General features: G+C 40.8%; 1 protein-coding gene across 10 annotated transcripts in view; it reads left to right on the top strand.

Moving 5' to 3' along the window:
- SLIT2 (slit guidance ligand 2) overlaps positions 1-20,970 on the top strand; it is a 408,920-nt gene that overhangs the window by 5,953 nt on the left and 381,997 nt on the right. For all 10 annotated transcript variants that reach the window (XM_073609420.1, XM_073609430.1, XM_073609437.1 and 7 more), the window contains exon 4: positions 8,373-8,444. In XM_073609420.1, coding sequence (XP_073465521.1) covers positions 8,373-8,444 — 72 coding nt within the window. The remainder of the gene's footprint in view (positions 1-8,372; positions 8,445-20,970) is intronic.

Raw genomic sequence — 20,970 nt, 5'->3', positions numbered from 1 at the left:
CAGTATTTAGATCCATGTTTGTATGGTTAGGTTGAAAAATTAGTTTCTAGAATTGGAGCAATGTCATTCAAAAAGGCCAAGAGGTTTCCATTCCGTCCTTTTTCCAACTAGGCCTATTGCTGATAATTTGAGTGAAGTGACCAACACTTTATTATCAGCCATCAAAGTAGATAATTCCTTCAAATTCTATACCATATACTGCCCACAATATGTATATTTGGCTGCTAGACACAATAAAGCAAAAATGTTTGAGGCTGGTATCTCATTATTCAAACTGCAATGGTTTAAGCAACAGTCACGCACATTCATCAAGCAGAGTTTTGCTGAAGTTTTTGGCTCTACTGAATTGAATAACATTGTTGAAGGTTGTATGGGCCTGTTTGTGGCAGTTGTTCTGGGGGCAGTGTCGTCATGTATATGTTTGTTTTCCTTGGTGTTTATTTCCGTCTCCTTTTATTTAGAGTAGTTACATCATTCTAGGACTGTTTAAATTCAGATATAGCTGTGGCATCCCAGATAAGGGTCATAAATGACTGTACAAGGTGATTCCCAAAATGATAATGTCTGTATGAAAGATTACCAGTGCCTGCAGTTCAGTGGGTGTTCTACCAGCTGTATTGCTTTTCATGGGGGTGTTTTTTCTTTATTAACACCCATTTTGTTTTGCAGTCCAAGTGTTTTGACTTGCAAGTGTGAAGTCTACTTACTTTTTTTTTTTTTTTTTAACAAAAACAATTTGAAGCTCCTCTACCATTACAACAAAGTATAATGACTAATTGTATTGTAAACTAAGGTAGTTATAGGGCACTCATGGACTTAAACCAAACATTGTCCAATCTAGATAATAACAGTTGGGTTGGAGAACAATCATACCTTTGTTGGCATTCTGTACTCTGAGGTAAAAATGATGACCCAAAGTGCATTTCCCTTATGGTCACTATTCTTCTTCCAGGATAAGGCTGGTCTACACCAGTGATGGCGAACCTTGGCACCCCAGATGTTTTGGAATTACATTTCCCATGATGCTCATGCACTCTACAGTGTAGTTGAGCATCATGGGAAATGTAGTTTCAAAACATCTGGGGTGCCAAGGTTCACCATCACTGGTCTACACAATGCATAAACATGCATGCCTGGCTGAAGAAATAATGCATAAGTTATTACAGACTTATAGAACAGTTGGTTATTTTAATCATCATGTTGGGTCTAGAATTTTTTTTAACCTAAAAGTGTTGTGGTTCTTTTTTGTGAACATTTTCTAATGTAGAAAATCTGGGGTTGTTTAGGGCTGTCTATAGGCACCTTAGGTCAGTGGTTGAAGAAACTGGAATTCCTAAAAGGAGTCAATATTGAGGCCACATAATCATTAGCAGAGTGTACTAGAGATTATCTTTGTTAAAACTCGCTGTTTTTTTGGGGTTCTGTTACCTGTAAAACATTTGGTGTGTGAGGGTTAGAGAATTAGCGAATGATCATATTCTACCAATTCTTAATGTCTGTGGCCAGGAAACTGGGGAAAAAAATGCTTTTTAACCTGATTGTTGGTCATGCAAGAGGCAAGTTTTTACAGCGAAGAAAGATTCAGCCATTATTAATGGGAAAAATGTTTGTTTGGTTAGATACTGTTTCTGCTAATTATTTTTTTTCCTCAGCTAAACTTTTAGTGTGCTGTTTTATTTTCAAATTTGACTACAAAAAATACAGCACACTGAGCATTTTTAGTTCCTGAGGAATAGAATCTCTATTAGACTTGAATCTGAATTTGCAAAAACAGTATATAACCAAGTGGATAGCCTATGACATTGTATTGAAAAACAAGCAGAAAAAAAAACATGGCATATATACACATGAATGCATTGCAGCTGCTATAGGGTACTCGGCTAAAATTGCACAGAACAGCTTACTAAATAAATAATGTACCTGTATAAGACTAGCATACATGTTGGGCTACTTATATACCCAATTGCCAAATACAAAATCCCTGAAAAGCATTGTGTTATTTATCAGTAATGTTTGTATTACACGCTTGGATGCAGATCCTCTCCACAGAGTCCAGCGCTGAATATTGAATGCTATGAACATATTGTATTTCTTGGATGGAATATATATATATATATATATATATATATATATATATATATATATATATATATATATATATATATATATATATATATATATATTACACAACAATAGTAAAACTGCAATCAAATCTGGCTTATTTGAAACCTTGTGAATCAAAGATAAAACTATGAAGTAAGAGATTGCTTGTTTTCTGATGCTCAACAACCTTTCCGTGTGGTTATCTCTGAGCAAATTCCTGAAGCCTTTTGTTTTCAAAATATATATCCTTCTATAGGGGTATTTTTATGCTGGAGGGGAGATTTCTCGTGCCATCCATAAAATAACCAGGTGCATAATTCTTTTTCACTTTGTGGACCATGACATATAAGCCCACATGTAGCTCCTACAGTAAGTATAGATGTGCCTGAGGTGTATATATATTCACTAAACTTTGTTTTCATATCTGTCTTTCTGCCCAATCCCCTTCCTTTGTTCCCCTTCTTTCCCCGAGATTATTTTCTCATGGGCCAAAGGAGAATATTTTTAATTGATTAAAGCACTCCTGTAAACATGTACTGTATATGAGGCCACACTACAAGAATGAGTCAGCATGAGCAGCAGAATCATCCAGGTGAAGGAACCACTTACCCTAATGGAGTTGCTCCCTTGATGGTCTGCATTAGAGCAGAATCTCACTCACTAGAGAGGGTACAAATACATAGGACAAGGTAATTTGTCTATTAGATCCTGGCAAGCTGGATTTCTCAATAGACAACACCTTTATAGCCTTCTGCCTGTGTGTACATAATTTAGGATCTGACACCAGCATACGTATTGTATTTAAAGCTTTAAAAAAAGTAAACTCTGTTGCCAACATGTAGAATTTACCAGTCATTTTAGCGTCAGAAGGCACTGAAAAGACTTGTCGGTGACCTGGAGGAGCATAAACATTTCCTTCCAGTCATGTGACAATGCTCGGGCCTAGTGATTGGCTGTGAACCATAAGCAATATGGGGAGGAGGTCACATGCACCTCCATACCAAGAAGAATTGATATCATGGTTGGCTGTGAAGGAACAGCAAAGGAAGCACAGGCAAGGTAAGTATAAGGGCCTGTGTTGAGTTTGTGTCAATGACAATTTGAGATGCTTCTGAGACCATTCAGAATTCATTGACAGGTGCATTTGATTTGCAGTTAACCTCCCTCTAATTTACATTTCGCCTGCTTCAAGCAAGATTTGGTATTGCTTTGCCATGACACTGTCACATTGTCCTGCATGAGCAAGGTGACAACATCTCTTTAATGCTCTGATCCAACAAGAGCTCCCTCTAGTGGCAAATGGCTATAATATTGCCTGTTACATTTCACATAAGGAACTGCAACATACATGTACATCATATAATAAAGGTAGAGGGATCAAAAGTAAAATTGTTGGGATCTGATTCAGGCTATTAAATGAAAACTAATATCGTATTGGTTGCTGAGGGTACCACTGACAGAGATCTGTTCTTTCAGTGTTTATAAGGTCCAATGTAAAATGTAGAATTCTATGTTATGTGTGAACTACAAGCTACAGCCTATCCTGAAAGCCTGAGACTATAAACTGACCTCTGATATACTAAGATTTCAGTTAGTGCTTTAAGCCATTGCATCTTTGCTGAAATAGTATATCTTTATTGGCAGTTCTCTGGTAGTCAACTTCTTTTTTTTTTTTTTTTTATGCATACTTCACAGTTCATAAGGCAGGCCTGTTGTCAGGAAATTAGAGTTTCTGAGCGTGCACTGTCCTGGTTGATACATGGCCTATCTCCCGCTGCTCGTTATTGTGCAGTTCAGCGTTAAGCTCCCAGAGCTTTTTCATGTGTTTCACACATAGGCAGGTCAGTCAAATGAAGTGGCCTGGACAATGTCTGCCAGCTAGTCCTACTTGTAGGCTTCCCTCATAAGTGTCTTTATTACTTGATAGGCCCAAGTGTTTGGCCCATCTGTTTTTTTCCACAGCAACCTGTGGAGTTCCAGCTGTTTGTGAGGTAAAATGATTTGACGTTAGCTGATTTATGTGCAGTCCTACATTCCATATCATTTTCTTCTGAATTTGCAATGCTTTTTTTTTTTTTTTTAATTAGTTGTTCTCAAAACTTAAACATCCTACTATATAAAGTTCAGTGCAACTTTTAATTTATACATTGGTTACAACCATTTTGTGTACTGTCAAAATGGCTGCCAAGATAGTTATCAATTTACCTTGTATTCTTTTAGTAGGGTGCAGTAGCTTATAGTAGCCAATCGGAATGTTTGTTTTTTCTGATATAACTGTTGTAACTGGGAATCTGGTTGCTATTGGTCCATGCACTTTGGCACCTCTCATTGATCTCTGCATTCCTATTTGACAAAGCTCACATGTGTTACATTTGATGGATATAACATGCATTGCTGCGGTCTGCTTGAAGTCTTCTAATATCAGTATGTCCCAGCCTCTTTCAACTGACTATAGCCTCAGTCCACAAAGCTACCACACTAGTATAAGTATCCTTTTTTTTGGAAAAGTGACAGTTGTTTGAAACTGGACTTTAGGAAAATAAAAAGTCCTCTCTTGCAGTAGTAGATGGCTTGAGTTTTAACCCTATGTTGAAATAAAGCCTTTATATGTTTGTAAGATGCTACCATGTGCCGACCTTGTTGGACTGTCCCTGCAGTGAAGTTTTGTTCACACTGCGAGGGTTAACTTCTCATTTATGTCTAGGGGGACCAAGTACAGCAGTTGTACTTACCTGATTCTCCCTGTAGCATCTTCTCCCCTATGCTCTTACATTCTAAGGTGTTCTGGAGTCATCCAGACTGATGTAAGGACTATGGAAGTGCATTGGATATGAGGACTAATTGGAACAATCCTCTGTCAAAGTGTAGGAAGGCGCAATTTGCGGGGGGACAAAGAATCAGGTAAACAAAAGTGCTTTTCCCATTCCCTATACAGAAGCAAGCAGCTAACTCTTGCAATGAGGATGAAGCCCTACCGCAGGTGAGGAATTTTTTGTTTTCCTGGAGTTGGGCTTTAAGCTGAATCCAGTGAAATTTAAAAATGACAGGCACATACCTAAATTAGAAAGTCTTGTCTTTATGTTTAAGCATTTTAAATTTAGCCTTATGTGTAGAAATGTTTAAAGAAGTTTGAGTCATGTGATAACTAACTGCCACTACTAGTGGAGTTCTAAAAGGTGATGTTGTTGAAAAAAAAATGAAAGTTCAGACCACAAAGCATACATCTCATTTTAAGAACAGTTTTTAAAAAGATTGTTTAGACTCCAGTCTACAATTTGACCAAATCCATATGAATCTTCCTATCTGTCCTATTTTAGAAGCTCTATGTCTTTTTAACTTTGATTGCTTTTTGTCTCTGTAATCCTCATAATATTCATGCTTTGATTGCCCAAGTGTTCACGTTGAGTGAGTGGAGAAGGAAAGAGCGGGTACAAGTGTCTGGCACGGATCCATCTTGAAGGGAAGAAATGGGAAAATATTTTTTTTTTTAAGTTTGCTCACTATTTCCCCTGATGGGGATGTTTGTTGTTGTATATGAACATTAAATCAACTGGACTGGAAAACAATCATGTTGCTTCTATGGCCAGTGATTAAAAAATTTGCACAGATTTGCATTTGATTCAGTCTGAAGCAGACTGTCTGCTCATTTTTGATTCACTTTCATGCAGGCTTCATTTTACAAGCTGAATTATATCGCTCTCTAGTAGCATGTAGCATAGTGGGGTCGCCATTCTTTTGTTGAGATGTCTGCTCAGATCTGTTTAAGAAGTTTCTGTCTGAGAATTGTGGAGTAGGAGGACAGAAGATTTTGGTCTTTTTGAACAGGGACCAAGTTCTATATGAACAGTTCTTTTATAATCGTCCCCAGCTGTTGGCCAAGAGTAAATATTTCATATTTGTGAGGAAAAGTTGAAAGAATCCCTTTTGTTTACAACTGCCAAGTCCATCTGATGGAGGTACATTGTTATCTGACAACCAATTCATCGCCTTGGACCCTGGAATTTCGAAGCATTTCTAAGGCAACCTGCAGATACATTGCAAATATAGTTTCTTTCATGAACTGACCAAACAAGGGACATCGAGAAGAGACCTAGTTGTTATTCCCTAGTGAAAAGACAAGCCTCTCAACTTTTTCCATGAGCAAATTATGACCGAATGTAGTGAACAATAGCCCATGGTAGGATCTTTCTCACTACAAATCATTTTGTAACTCTAATAAAGTTAATCTGTATGGAGAGTCTAAGGGGCCTGTTTATTAAAACTGGATAAAGGAAAACCAAAACAAATGAGTTGTTGCCAGTGGTAACCAATCTGATGCATTAAATAATGACGATGTCTGGTTGGTCACTATAGGCTACATTTACAATTTTATTCTCACTTGTGTAACATTTTGGCATAAAGTTAAGGATAAGTAAAAATCAGTGCTTTTTTATGATAAATAGGGGCATTTGTACACAGCCAGTCAGCAGAATTTTTCATAATGAAGCCTGATTGATTAATTATTTTCTAAAGTAGTTATTATCTTCTATCCAACAGACCAGTGACCCATTATTTTAACAAAAATAGTCTTCTTAACGTTATTTTCAAGATATCAAAATTGTAGAAATAACCATGTTTTTACCATAATGTAAAAGAATAAAACCTATATAAATGCTGTAAAACATTCTGGCACCCAATTCAGCTATGTTCTTTAAGCTTCATATGCTAGAAATCCATTAAACTACCATACTAATTATAATAATTTGCACAGGTATCTCTGTCTACTCAGCACACACAATTGACCCACACTCGTGGATAAAAATACCCCTTCTGGTGGGCCCTTTACATGTGGCAACCAGGTAATGGGTAAACTTGGTTGCTATGCATTGGTGTAGTATTCAAACAATCATCTGAACATCATGCTCCCATTACCACTGACAGTTTCCGTGTCAAAGTTTTTCACTTTGAGTTTTTGGTGAGTTCTGGTACAAGTCTGAAGAAATAAAATGTGGCCAGCAGTATACCTCCCATACATCTCTCCATGTACACTGCAGAGTCCCATAGTTCAAGTTATTTCCAGCCTGCTGGAGTTCTTATTCTTATTGTTTCACTTCTGACCATCTCCAGGTCTACATTGGCTAGACCCTTCTACTGCTTCTGTGGGTTGTTGCTTTCAATATATTGTCGGAATGCCTCACTAGCTAAATAAATGTTTAAACCATTAACATCAATCAGAGCAGCTCTTTAAAATTTGAAGCATATAGGACAATATGCCATGGAGACTAATAGAACTCCTTCTGTGGACATTAATTTGAAATGATGGTGAGAAAGTCTTTGCAGACCTTTTCACAAATTCCCAGCCAGTAGGGCTGTTTATTTTTCCCATGTCTATTTTTGTACGCATCCTTCCCTGATGGCACTTACTTGTTGCTCCTTACAGTCTATAATGGATTGCGATAAAACACTTTTACCTGGTGTAACTTGAATTTTCCTATTTCTACATTTTGCTTCTTTTTTCCCTCTCTGCTCCATAGTTTACCTCTGAGTTTAGCTGGAGGGTGGATTCCACTCTCACATTCCTCACATTTTTTAGGATGCATTGTTCTCTGACTGTATAGTTGACTAATAATAATTCCTATATCTGCTATAAAGCCTTTTCATGATGGGGTGCATCTTGAATAGGACACGGATTTGCTGATTACACAGAAATATCCACAACGGTCTTTTGTTTTACTTTGACTTTTTCACACTTCTGTTTTTGTCCCTCCATGGCCTTGATACTTTTGTACTTGAATAACCAAAAGCTCTTGTATATGAGTTGTCGCTATTTAGTTCATCTGCTTGTATGTACAATCTTTTTATGAAATGATCATGGCATAAACGTCAAAATCAGCTGACTATATATTGTTATGATTTGTATGTATGTAGACCCTCCCAGCACTGATCTTACAGGGAATAAGAATATTTGGATGGGATGGGTTAATAATTATTCTCCAAGATCAGTCGACTTAAGGTTTCTATACAGACAGGGGTAGGCCAAAGTCAAACAGTTGTTCCTTTAATTGACCACTGTTTTCTGGTTTAGGCAAAAATGCAATGACTGCAGACTTTAGTGATATTAAATTACTTTGTATTGCAAAAGTATTTTTTGTCACAATCAGAACTTTATCTTTGAATATTATTTTGAACTTTTGACCCACTTTTGTTTTCATTTTCTTTTCTACACTTTTAAGGAGTCAGTTGGATCAGCTTCTAATAATTGGTAATTGGTTATATTTGTTTTGTTTCAGACGTTTGAATCGAAATAATCTTCAGGTGTTTCCGGAATTGCTTTTTCTGACGACTCCGAAGCTCTACAGACTGTAAGTACAAGAGGACATTGCATTTTGTGGCTTGTCACTGTTCTAAGCATAGTATGTCTAGTTGGTGTAATCGCTTGTTTTTTGCCTTCAAGAATGAGTGGTGCTAATGTTATGCATCGAATTGTAAAGAAGGACAATGCTTTTTGAGACATAAGTATGATTTATCCTTTTAATGCTAAAAAAGGGTTTATCCATATTGAAGGTGTTGTAGGCAAAATTGTCTTTGCTAAATAGTTTTACTTGTATCATTCAAAAATAAATGCATTCACAAAATCTATATCAATATTTGATCTTGGTCTCTCTGTTTTTGGCCATTGCTAACAATTTGAAATATTGGAGGCCATTTTGAATCTCACCAATTTGTTGACTAAATTAAAACTTTGAGAATGCAGACTCCAAAAGTGCTGCTAAGAGGATAGAAAATAGTGCTTTAAAAACCAATGCATATGAATGAATATAAGGAAATTTGAGTTTTCATGTCTCAATTCCATGGTTTTAATGTTCAAGAATTTTATTGGGATTATTTATTTATTAAAACAATGTGCACAAACCCACAGCAACCAGACCTAATTTTTCTCGGGCCTGACCACTGTTAAGAAAAAGCCAACAGTTGCTGTCGGTTACAGCACCCTTCAATTTGCACTTACTTTGTCTTGTTTTGTTTATTAGTCCTTTAGGTTATGTGCTAGTTTCTGAAAAAAAAAAAATCTGAAAAATTAATTTGCCGCTAAATGTTTGCATATTGCATTTTGAACATGAATTATTATATATGGTATAGAGTTGCACCTTGCAATTAACAAGTGCATTTTTAGACTAGAATGGCCACTACTTCTCATGCTGAGTATTTTTTCAATAGATTATATTTACCTGATCTTAGCTTCATTGAGATCTATCCTATATTGCCTTACTTTAAATCCATCCCATTCCTGCATTATGCCTGTACGGCCCAACAAGTTGGCAAGGTGGCAGGTCTTCCTCTGAAGTCAAGAGAACTCAGACACACATTTGAGGTGATGAAAGCCAGAAACTAAATACAGAAGTGATCTTGTTTATAGGTTAACTAAATATACTTTAGTTACAAGCTTTGAAGAATATCTTCGGCATCAATGCTATAATGCAATACACACAGTACCTGTTGGAGACACTTATCCTTGAGGCATATTCATCAGACATGGTAATTCATCAGAACTAATAAGGTGGATATCAACTATTGAACCGTGTGCTACACAAGATCGAGGTATTACGTTGGTAATAAAAAATGGAGGAAAGGAAATTGTATTAGTTGCTCATACAAAACAAACAACGGCAAACTAATTGTTTGATATGGTCGACATGTCTGGAGTTTTTTTTTTTTTTTTACATTATTGATTTGCAGCCTTATTCAGTACAGAGCAGTCCGATTACCACTGATTGTTGTGGATCACAGCGTTAACAAATAAAAGCTCTTTATTAAATAAGGCCCCTTTTGTCTCTTACCATTACTGGTAGGCCAATAGGTCTCCCAGATTTCTGATGCCATACATATATTTATACAGATATTCAGATGATGCTATAGAAACAAATGATTACATAATTATTTTTTGTTACTCCGAGAGGTAAAATACTTATGTTAGTAGCTGCAAAGTTTTCATTTTCTTTTTACTGATTATCCTTTGCAGGATATCCCTTCTTCTCTTGGGTGACCATTTTTTAATCGGTATATTTTTTCCATGTACACCTGCAACCAATCTGAAAAGATGTGACTAAGAGGAACAGACAAGTCAGTTTTATATGGGTCTTATATAAGGTTTTTGCTTGTAGTTTTATAGCTGTGTGTAGTTAATACAGATCATGATAATATTAAGAATATGTTTTCCTTTTTATTTTTGTATTTTCTCCACGTTTGCATGCAGGCTGAGCTGTCTAGTTACAGGGTCAGTATAAACTATAGCTCCACAAGGGGTGCTTACAATGGTCGCCTTTTAATCACATCATTTATAGCTTCAAAAAGCAGTTGCTGCAAACTGTACATGTGCTCCTAACAGTGTTAGGTGTTACTTGCATTAATGTTCTGAGATGCAGAATGACAGGTCTATCTATATACCTAAAGCTTTTTGAAAAGACTCTATATTAACAGACCAACAACATGGAGGCACAAGGACAAGAATAGAGTTAAACATCTTTGTTTTTTTTGTTTAGTTTTGGATAGAGTGGAGAGGGTTAGAACACCTTTCAGATTTTATTGCTGTCTGTGTCCCCATTTAGAGAGCTTCACCACCTCCATTTTTCCTGTTAACCATCTTCATCGAAAGTGAAAGTAAAAGAAAATCCCAAATTTTGGGTTGACACAGAAAAGTAATAGAGGGAACATCTTAAATGAGGAAACAAGTTCTGGTTACCCTGCTTACACCTCGGGATTTCCTCACTTGGAAGGGATTTTCTCTCACTTCCTGTTTTGGCTATGGGATAGAAAGTGAAGGAAAATCTCCCCTGTTGGACACAGATGGCAAAATGAAAAAAAAAAAATGTTTTGCCTTTGGCTCTGCTTTAACATAAAAGAGATGTATGGGAATTGTGTTTTTTCTTGAATCATACTTGCCTAGCTGGATGCAGCATCGGTCCGATAAGACTGAGAACAGAGCGATTGAACACCGCAGATCGCTCCGTTCTCACAGCTCCCCGAGCAGAGAGCTGGTGACTGTCAGTCAGCAGGTCTCTGCTCTGCCCCCCTCCCATGCTCACTTGAATGCTGGGCTGTGGAGGGGGCCCCATGCTCACTGGAGCACTGGGCTGTGGAGGGGGCGAAACAACCGGCTCAGGCTCTCGGCGGCTGGCTGAGAGTCTGAGCTGGGTGCTGGTCCAGGCATGTGGGCAGATCCTGACTCCATTGTCTCGATGTTGACAGGTTGACTGATCTGTGACATCAGCAGACAGTGGACTTCAGCCCGCTGTCTGCTGAAAACGGGTTACAGGAGTGCAGAATGAACTGCACTCCTGTGATCCAACAAAAAGTACAGCCAAACGAGCTTTGGCTTTACTTGTCTTTTAATATCCACCATATACTGGTTGGTTGCTGGATGACTTAGTCTATGGCGATTTCTTTGACAGATGGGTGGCTGCAGAGTGACATAGGTGGGGATACAACCTCCCAAGGCTAGAACTTTGCATTGGTTTCATGAATGTAGGTATTATTTATATAAACTCATCTGCCACAATGCAAAAGTTGGGAATTTAAGAAGTTGCACTTTAACCAGATCTTTTAGAAATTATACTAAATTACACTAAAAATTTCATCATTCGCTTAGTGTTAATAACAGGTGTGCCTCTATTTAAACATCCTCCTAAATCTCTGTAAATGTTCTTTATAGTGTTTTGTCAGCTCTTATTTTAAGATGATTGGCCTTTTAAGTAAAACTCCTCCCCATAAAAAATGAACTGAATTCTTTGCTAGCATTGTAATAATATCTGAGTGATGAGCTCATATTAGATAAATTCATTTTTTAATCCCCCACGTCTTTTTCCTCGATTCTTATCTGCATTCCTCACGGGACAATTGAAGATCTAGGACAAAGGTTAGCATTCAGCAATGCTGTTAGAACAGGTATATTGGAACAAAAGCGTGGATGCAGTTTTAAGCAAGTCCAGTGATGTTAAGCCTATGAACAAGGCAATACATGTAGAACTTTTAACCAAAGGATGAATGTATGGTAAATGTCAAGCAGACAGTATTGCTGTGTCAAAAGTTTATGAGAACATGATTGGACCATTTTAGGCTCGCTCTCATAGGCTTCTGTCACTGCACTTTTCACGTTTTCAGCATTACTGCTTTCTCTTGTTCTGGTTCAAGAGTCTAGATCAGTTCATTAATAAGACATTTGTTCCTCATGTAAGAGATGACAGTTCTAAGGCTAGCCATAGACATGCAATGGTGGTCCAAAATTGTATCATCTGTAGGCAAGCCACATTTGACACCTAAGGCAACAGCATAGGATCATCTTTTGCAAAGACCATTTTGTTATTTTTCTGGTTTTAACCTTGCTTAGGATATTATGAAACTGTGAAATACATTTTTTGTGACATGTATTATTACTAGTGAATAAGAATAAGCTAACTATACAAGTAATATGTTGTCCCTTTGCCTCTGCAGCTTATAGACCCAGGCTTATGGTCCTTAATGCTAGATCCAGCTCCACAGTTGTTCCCTAGACACGTGAATCAGAAAATGACAGGGATAGTGTACCCTGTATGAGCAGCAGTAGCCCAATTGATATTGTTTACATGTAGCACAGGTTCTTTTATATTATGTTGTTCCCTAAACGCTCATCCAACAAATTGAATCCAAAATACTAACAATAACTTACTAAGCCACAAGCAACTCAGCCCTAGCTAGATCACTAGCCTAGTTTCAAAATACCAACCTAATCATTCTCTTCGTTCCTTTTAAGACCTCCTTCTCTCTAGCTCCCTCATAACCTCCTCCCATGTTCGCCTCCAGGACTTTCCCAGAGCCTCTCCCATCCTATGGAACTCCTTACCCCAATCTGTACAATTATTTCCTACTCTTTTAGCTTTTAGACGATCCCTGAAAACCCTCTTCAGAGAAGCCTATCCTGCCCCTACCTAACAACTGTATTTTCATTTTCTCCATCAGCTCACCCCCCTCAGTTATTACCATTTGTATTACTTGACTCTCCCTTCTGGATTGAAATTCCTATAGAGCTGGGCGCCTCTGATTCCTCCCATATTGTATTGTAACTGTACTGTCTGCCTTCATGTTGTAAAGCCTTGCGCAAACTGTTGGCGCTATATATATCCCGTATAATAATAATAAACATGTTGCATTACGGCACCCCTATGTGCTGATATTTTCTCACTGGGATAAAAGCATCGTCTGGGAAAATGTATTCTTATAAAAAAAAAAAATAAAACATTTTCTCCCAACAACGGGATGGCTAGGCAGATCATTGGGCATCTGTAGGCACGCAGTTGTTTTTAGATATGATAGTTACTGGAAGGATTGCATGATCACCTTTTCTTCTTTTTTTTTTTTTTTTTTTTTTTTTTTATTCTTTTCCAAAGTGTTAGAAAAAATGTGCCTGCATAACTTTAAAACCTAAAAAATTAGGAGGAAGATTATTTAATCTACTATAGTTATGTCAGATCGTCTGATGTGGGGCTAGCTTGGAAGGAAATCCAAAATCTAAAAACAACAATGTTGGTATGAAATACTCGCTGAATAATTGGCTTCCAATGTGCTGACATCAGGTGTGGCTAGAAGCTCATATTGTATTTCATAATGCTTTTCAGTGCTGCATGCGAGAGCACATTAAAGGGGATTTGGTGTGTAAAGAGGGTACAGCGCCATGGCATCTGCAGTGTTAGATTTCACCTGCCCAGGGCTTATTGCTGATCAGACCATAAAATGAATATCTACTAAAAGCACATCCATGCTTTTAGAAATGCATTAACTCTTTTGAAAAGATAGCAGAATCGATGACTTATTACCTACGCCACACAAAACCACTCTTAAGAGAGAAACCGTAGCTATCACAAGAGTCCATGTAAAGTGCACTCTTTGCTGAAAGACCGCATGGACCCGGGCTGACGTTGATGGATTTGTATGATGTGCTCGGTCTGATGGGCATTTTACACATGTCAGACAAGTGTACAGTTTATATTTCAATTGAGAATACATAATCACTCTGTCCAGATCTTTAAATCAATCTACATTTCCGGATGCACGCTGTCTGGCAGAAAACCCTTCTTGGATTAAGCAGATAACGTCTAAATAAAGTGAACAAGGCTGTATTTAAAGCTGAAATCCAGGCAGATAGAAAAGATACAATTTATGCAGCTCTGTGTTCGTTAATACATCATTAAAGTGGTTGCAAACCCAAAAAATCCAATTAAAATGAACACACTACCTTATTCAGCAGAAGTCACCTGTCCCCAGTCTGGCCGCAAAAGGAGCAGCCAGTCATCTGAAACCCCCCTTGGAATCCTTCAGTGAAAAAATCCGACACCGTTAAAAAAAAAAAAAAAGTGTCGCCACGCCCCCCCCCCTCCTGTGACTGCAAGACTAAAATAGTAATATCTAGCATGAGAAGGGGGCGTGTCTCAAGCAGCAGCATCCACAAATATCCCTCCCCCCTAACTACACCACTGTGCTGCTTTGCCGAGCCAGGGAGATTTGTGTGGGTGTGTACAGCTGGGAGGGTAGTCCAGTGATGTCAGGACTCCGCCTCCCGAACTTCAGGCCGTCGACACGCCCATGGATCGGAGATGTTAGGCCGTCAGGAATGGGAAGACAGAATGACATACAAAGGTAGAAACAATGCAATTTCCTTGCTTATGGTACAGACTACTAAGATATGTCAGTGTTTCCTATTTGTGGCATGTGGGGTCACAACGCCTTTTAGGAGGAGCTCCTGTCTGTAACTACAAAGTTTAAATATAAAGTCACTTACCTGTCCAGGGGTCCGCCGATGTCGGCAACTGAGCCGATTTGTTAATCAGCTTCAGGTGCAGGCACCGGCATTGTTAGTAACGGAAATCTACTGCGCAGCCATCTTCTGCGACCTGTGTGTGTCCCAGAAGGCAGCGGGGGGAAGGAGGAGGGGCCAGAAATGTATATTGCTAATCTGCAATATTACCTGGAAGTGAGAGCGGGTACCTTTCAAAACCAGGTACCCACCTCCCCAAAAAAAGTGCCAAATGTGGCAGTGAAGGGTGAGACCAAGCAGAGCTTCCCCTTTTGGGTGGATCTCTGCTTTTAAGTGTATTGTTTTTAATTGTAAGCAGGGTAAGTACCTGTATTTGACTTGGTATCTACTTCTTACAATCTCTGTACAGTGGAGATCAGTTGTGCTGCAGTGCAAAGAGCATGCTGATGGGAGGAAAGAGCAGAGTGACAGAGAGCTGAGTTTAACAGTCTGCTGCTCCTCCTTTCACTGTCTAGTTAAAGGGAGGGTGTAGAGAGGAAACCTGTAAGCATTACTAAACTACAGCAGAGAGAAATGTGTGGTTTAGTAGAGCTGTGTAAATCTCAAAACGGATTGAATCCAAATTCTTTGGCAGGTAAAATAGCTCGCTTATGTGCATTTAGACATTTTCCTGTTGTTTAGCATTTAATGTTATGCCGTCACAAGCAAATGTGAACAGAGATGCTCTTTGTAATGTTCCACCTGTTTGCAATAAGATAAATAATAAAGAATGCGTTTTTAAAAAGCAGCAAGATGCCAGATTTCTGTAAAAAGCAGCCAATGAACTGTATTGTCACCATTTAAGAGTCTGCAGAGCAAAATAAGGTATATATAGGCTTAGTTGAGGAAAGTCTTGTGATCCTTCCTTGCAGGACTGGTGCAAGGATTTTGACACCCTAGGCTAAACCTCATTTTGCTGCCCCATTGGCTCCAGCCCCTTTTGCCCCAGCCCCTTTTGCCCTGCCATGTGACAGAAGGTGTCACTATACAGGAAGCATCGACTCTGCTTCCTCTAGCACTGGCTCCAGTGCTGCATCTCTAATTACACTACCGGTCGGACTGAGTTCGTTACATGCTGCAGCCTGCAGACGCGGAGGAAACCAGCGGCTGGGAGCCCCTAGGCAGCAGTGCACCCTAGGCGGCTTCCTAGATTGCCTAGTGGTAGCACCGGCCCTGCTTCCTTGTAGCTTCCCCCTCCTGTTCCCTTTATTCCCCTTTTTTATGCCGGGAGGGGGGCAAAAGGGCAGTAAAAACAGGAAGTTGTTCTGTGTTTTTTACTGTTCTGACTGCCCACCTAGAGCATACCATGGCAGCCAGGGGGTGCTACACATGCCATGGCCACAGCACATTTACCTTGGCTTGTTGAGTTTTAAATCAATGGGAATGTGCCTCAACCATAGGCGTGCGCAGGGGGTGTGCCTGGGCACACCGTAATCACTACATGCAGTGCCGATCCCTGTGTTGGCTGCCCCGCAGGGATGTTTCAGGATGGAGATCAGGGGAGGGGGCTAGTAAATATGTCATTTACCAGTGCCTTCCTTTTTTTGTAATGAAAACCATAAACACACTCACTGTTTTCATTCATAACTGAAGCATAGCAAACGGTCTACTATGCTCCAATTTATGAATGAATAGTAAGCCACTCAGCACAGTGCACTTCCCATTCATTCACTTCCCTGTGTAGCTGAGGCTGCAGAGAAAGGCATGTGTGTTTGAGCTTTGGGATGCACACCCTAATGCAATTGGCTACGCACATCTATGGCCTCAACCATAAGCCAAACGCTTGCTTTGTGGTTACAAAGCTGTATTTCAGTACGCCATCTCCTTTAGGATTGAAAATAAGCCCCAAAAAAAGAAACACACATACATGCAGGATCACCTTCAGAATGCCTGGAGGCCGCTGCTTTATCACCCTCTGCTGGGGCAAGAGAAACTGCAGCCCGTGTAAAAGAGGGCTTGGAGTTAGTTCTGCATTTCTATACATCCAGAACTTGCCAGGAACGGCAATAATTAAAGTACACATCTATTGGAGATATTGTAGTTTAGTAGGACCTCTCGTCTCCCTGATGCCCTAGGCAATGGACCACAAGGGCCTTTTGCCAAATAAAGTCCAGAGAGGCAGCCAAGTATGGATTTATTGTGCAGCATATCAGTAGTTCTGGATGTACGGTTGACAGCAGAGGCATAAAATAATGTCCTCGCCCACAGTTCCTTAGGAGAAGAATAAATCCCTGTACTTTAGAGTTTGTGAGGAAGTGAGGATTTGTGCCTGCCTTCTGTTATAAGAAGGCTACTGCTGTGAAAGACACACAGACCTTCACTGGCAGTAAAAAGAGCCTGTCTGTTTCCAGCATTATGTCTGACGGACAGATTTGCATTTCTGACAAATCCAGATATGAAAAGGAGATCTGTACTGAAAGCAATATATAGGCTGACCTCCTTTCCGAAAATGCTATCTGACTGGCCATCATGCTGATAAGATAGCTGCAGTACATTTGAGTCAGTAACCCATGGCAAGTAGGCATCATCCAACTTTGCTTACCCCCTTTAACATCATTGACTCCTGAAACCTTAACAGCCAGACATCTAAGATTTTAGAAGAACAGGTCAGTATTGGCTGCCTATGTACTTCTCTCTGTATAGGTAGGAGTAATTTCCCCTGCTCATGTACATAGTTTACATAGAGGTAAGGACATTAGAAAAAAATAAGTATTTTTCAAAGAAAGGGTTGTTACATATTTTAAATAAAAGCAGTATTTAATCCAAAAGAAAACATTTATTATATTGCAGTTTACCTATTCTTAGATGTGATGGCTGCATTAGTTTTATTTTTTAGGCTTTTTTTTGTTTTCTATTTTTATCTGGTGATCCAGCCAGTAAGTCTGTTGCTTTTCAAAAGAACGAGCTCTGCTGCAAATGTATTTGTTTACAGGGACAAGACAAATCATTTACCACTGACAGGAGTGCTTACAATCATCCGCTTTTATTTATGAATGTAAAACCTTTATCCAGTGGTGTATTTTGGTTTTGTGCTGCCCTAGGCAAGAGTTAAATTGGGTGCCCCCCCCACCATCTAAATTTGTCCTACCTTTTTCGTTCTCAAGTGGAGGGTGAGAGAGAGGAGAGGGGGTTGGGAGAGAGAGGGGTTGAGAGAGGGAAGGGGGTTGGGGGGTTGAGAGAGAGAGAGAGTGAAGGGGGTTGAGGATAGAGAGGTGTTGAGAGAGAGTGGAGGGGGTTGGGGAGAGAGAGAGGGGTTGAGAGAGAGGGGAGGGGGTTGGGGAGAGAGGGGTTGAGAGAGAGGGGAGGGAGTTGGGGAGAGAGAGAGGGGTTAAGAGAGAGGGGAGGGGGTTGGGAGATAGGGGGGTTGAGAGAGAGAGAGAGAGGGGAGGGGGTTAAGAGAGAGAGGGGTTGAGAGAGAGGGAAGGGGGTTGGGGAGAGAGGGGGGTTGAGAGAGAGAGAGTAAAATGGGTTGAGGATAGAGAGGGTTTGAGAGAGAGAGTGAAGGGGGTTGGGAGAGAGAGAGGGGTTGAGAGAGAGGGGAGGGCTTTGGGGAGAGAGGGGTTAAGAGAGAGGGGAGGGGGTTGGGAGATAGGGGGGTTGATAGAGAGGGGGGGTTAAGAGAGAGGGGGGTTGAGAGAGAGAGGGGGGGTTAAGAGAGAGGGGGTTAAAAGAGAGAGGGGTTGAGAGAGAGAGAGGGGAGGGGGTTAAGAGAGAGATTGGTTGAGAGAGAGAGGGAAGGGGGTTGGAACAGAGAGGGGTTGAGAGAGAGGTAAGGGGGTTGGGGAGAGAGAGGGGTTGAGAGAAAGAGTGAAGGGGGTTGGGAGAGAGAGAGGGGTTGAGAGAGAGGGGGTTGGGGAGAGAGGGGTTAAGAGAGAGGGGAGGGGGTTGGGAGATAGGGGGGTTGATAGAGAGGGGGGGTTAAGAGAGAGGGGGGTTGAGAGAGAGAGGGGGGGGTTAAGAGAGAGGGGTTAAGAGAGAGAGGGGTTGAGAGAGAGAGAGGGGAGGGGGTTAAGAGAGAGATTGGTTGAGAGAGAGAGGGAAGGGGGTTGGAACAGAGAGGGGTTGAGAGAGAGGTAAGGGGGTTGGGGAGAGAGAGGGGTTGAGAGAGAGAGTGAAGGGGGTTGGGAGAGAGAGAGGGGGTTGGGGAGAGAGGGGTTAAGAGAGAGGGGAGGGGGTTGGGAGATAGGGGGGTTGATAGAGAGGGGGGGTTAAGAGAGAGGGGGGTTAAGAGAGAGAGGGGTTGAGAGAGAGAGGGGAGGGGTTTGGGAGAGAGATTGGTTGAGAGAGAGAGGGGAGGGGGTTAAGATTGAGGGGGGTTAAGAGAGAGAGGGGAGGGGGTTAAGAGAGAGAGGGGTTGAGAGAGAGAGGGAAGGGGGTTGGAACAGAGAGGGGTTGAGAGAGAGGTAAGGGGGTTGGGGAGAGAGAGGGGTTGAGAGAGAGGGTTGGGAGAGAGAGAGGGGTTTAGAGAGAGGGAAGGGGGTTGGGGAGAGAGGGGTTTAGAGAGAGAGTGGAGGGGGTTGGGAGAGAGAGGGGTTGAGAGAGGGGGGGTTGAGAGAGAGGGGAGTGGGTTGGTTTATAGAGAAGGGTTGAGAGAGAGGGGAGGGTGTTGAGAGAAAGACAGAGAGAGAGGGGGGTGAGAGAGGGTGGCTTCCCCATCCCCCATACTACACCAGAGGACTCTCCCACCCCCCCAAAAAAAAACTACACCGGACTCTCACCTTCACACAGCCCACCGACTCATTTTTACTAGCTGTGTGTAGTACCAAGGCACGATCACAGCCCATGACTCCAACTTGCTCTGCCAATTGAGCTACTTCAGAGATCAGAGGCTGCAGCCACCACCACCTCCTGCTTCCACTTCGCGTCCTTGTCACCGAACGGTCAGTCCACAGCCGCCCCTGGTGTCACCCTCTTTCGGGTGTCACCCGGGTGTGGTCTGCACCCCTTTAGCGACGCCTCTGCAGTCCTGGTAGTGTCCCTTCTGCCTGGGGGCAGTGCCGCCCCCCTGAAAAATGCCACCCAAGGCAAAAGTCTTGTTTGCCTCGCAGTAGATGCACCCCTGCCTTTATCCCAAAAAGGAACAAAACTGTTGTTGTAACTGCTTTTAACCACCCCCACTTAACCCTACAGCCTGACAATTCCATTGTCCAAAGGCGCCCCTGTGGTACTTCTTCGAGAGTGGGGGCACTCTAATAGAGGAGGTGTGTTACTGGCCAGATCACCAGGTGAAAACAGGGAAAAAGCCTAAGAAAAGAAAATTAATGCAGCCACCATATCTAATGATTGGTAAGCTGCAATATATTACATTTTTGGTTTTGGGTTCATTACAGCTTTAAAGTAACACGAAATCATGAGGGCATTTAGATACAAATTAGTACTAAATGATAGTGGACTAGCTAGGGCATGCAGTATAGTAATCATTGTTACATCGACACAAGACCCAGCTTGGAAAAGCGAGGAACCATTATATTTATTTTTTACAGGCTTGTACAGTCTTGGTTTTCATCTTTAAAAGAACAAGTCAATAAAAAAAGCAGAAAAAAAAGAATGATGCCGAAACCATATATTTTCATACACAGACACATAAAATAGAAACAGAGCACAAAAAAGATCATTTATATTAAAGCAGTCATTTTTCTAAGCAGGTTAAGTAGACAGGAACATAAAGGTGCACACCCAAAGGCGCCTTCATTTACAAGGCCAGGGTGTTCAATATAAAGATGATGACTCCTGGAGCCAGTGCTCTGCCAGTTTGGGCTCTGCTGCCTACACATGTCATGTCAAGGAACATGTTGCCAAAGGGTAAGGAAGGAGAAATCTCCTTGCTGCTGCTCCTCCATTGTCCAGTCACAGGCTAGGGGCAAGGAGATGACAAAACCAAGGGTCAGGTCACGAAGAGTTGACAGGACAAAATGGCTGGGCAAAATTTGAAATAATTTGGAAGGTAAAATAACTCCCATATCTCTTTAACTGTACATTTAGCAGTCTACCTGGAGTTAAAGAATGTGTAAACCCAACATTTCATATTCCTAATATGTGCCTGCTGTACCATGTACTTGTATGAA

This window comes from Aquarana catesbeiana, linkage group LG01 (assembly GCF_042186555.1).
Source record: "Aquarana catesbeiana isolate 2022-GZ linkage group LG01, ASM4218655v1, whole genome shotgun sequence".
In the NCBI taxonomy this organism is placed as follows: Eukaryota; Metazoa; Chordata; class Amphibia; order Anura; family Ranidae; genus Aquarana; species Aquarana catesbeiana.
Note: the sequence above shows the minus strand (reverse complement) of the source record. Positions and strands in the feature narration are given on the sequence as shown.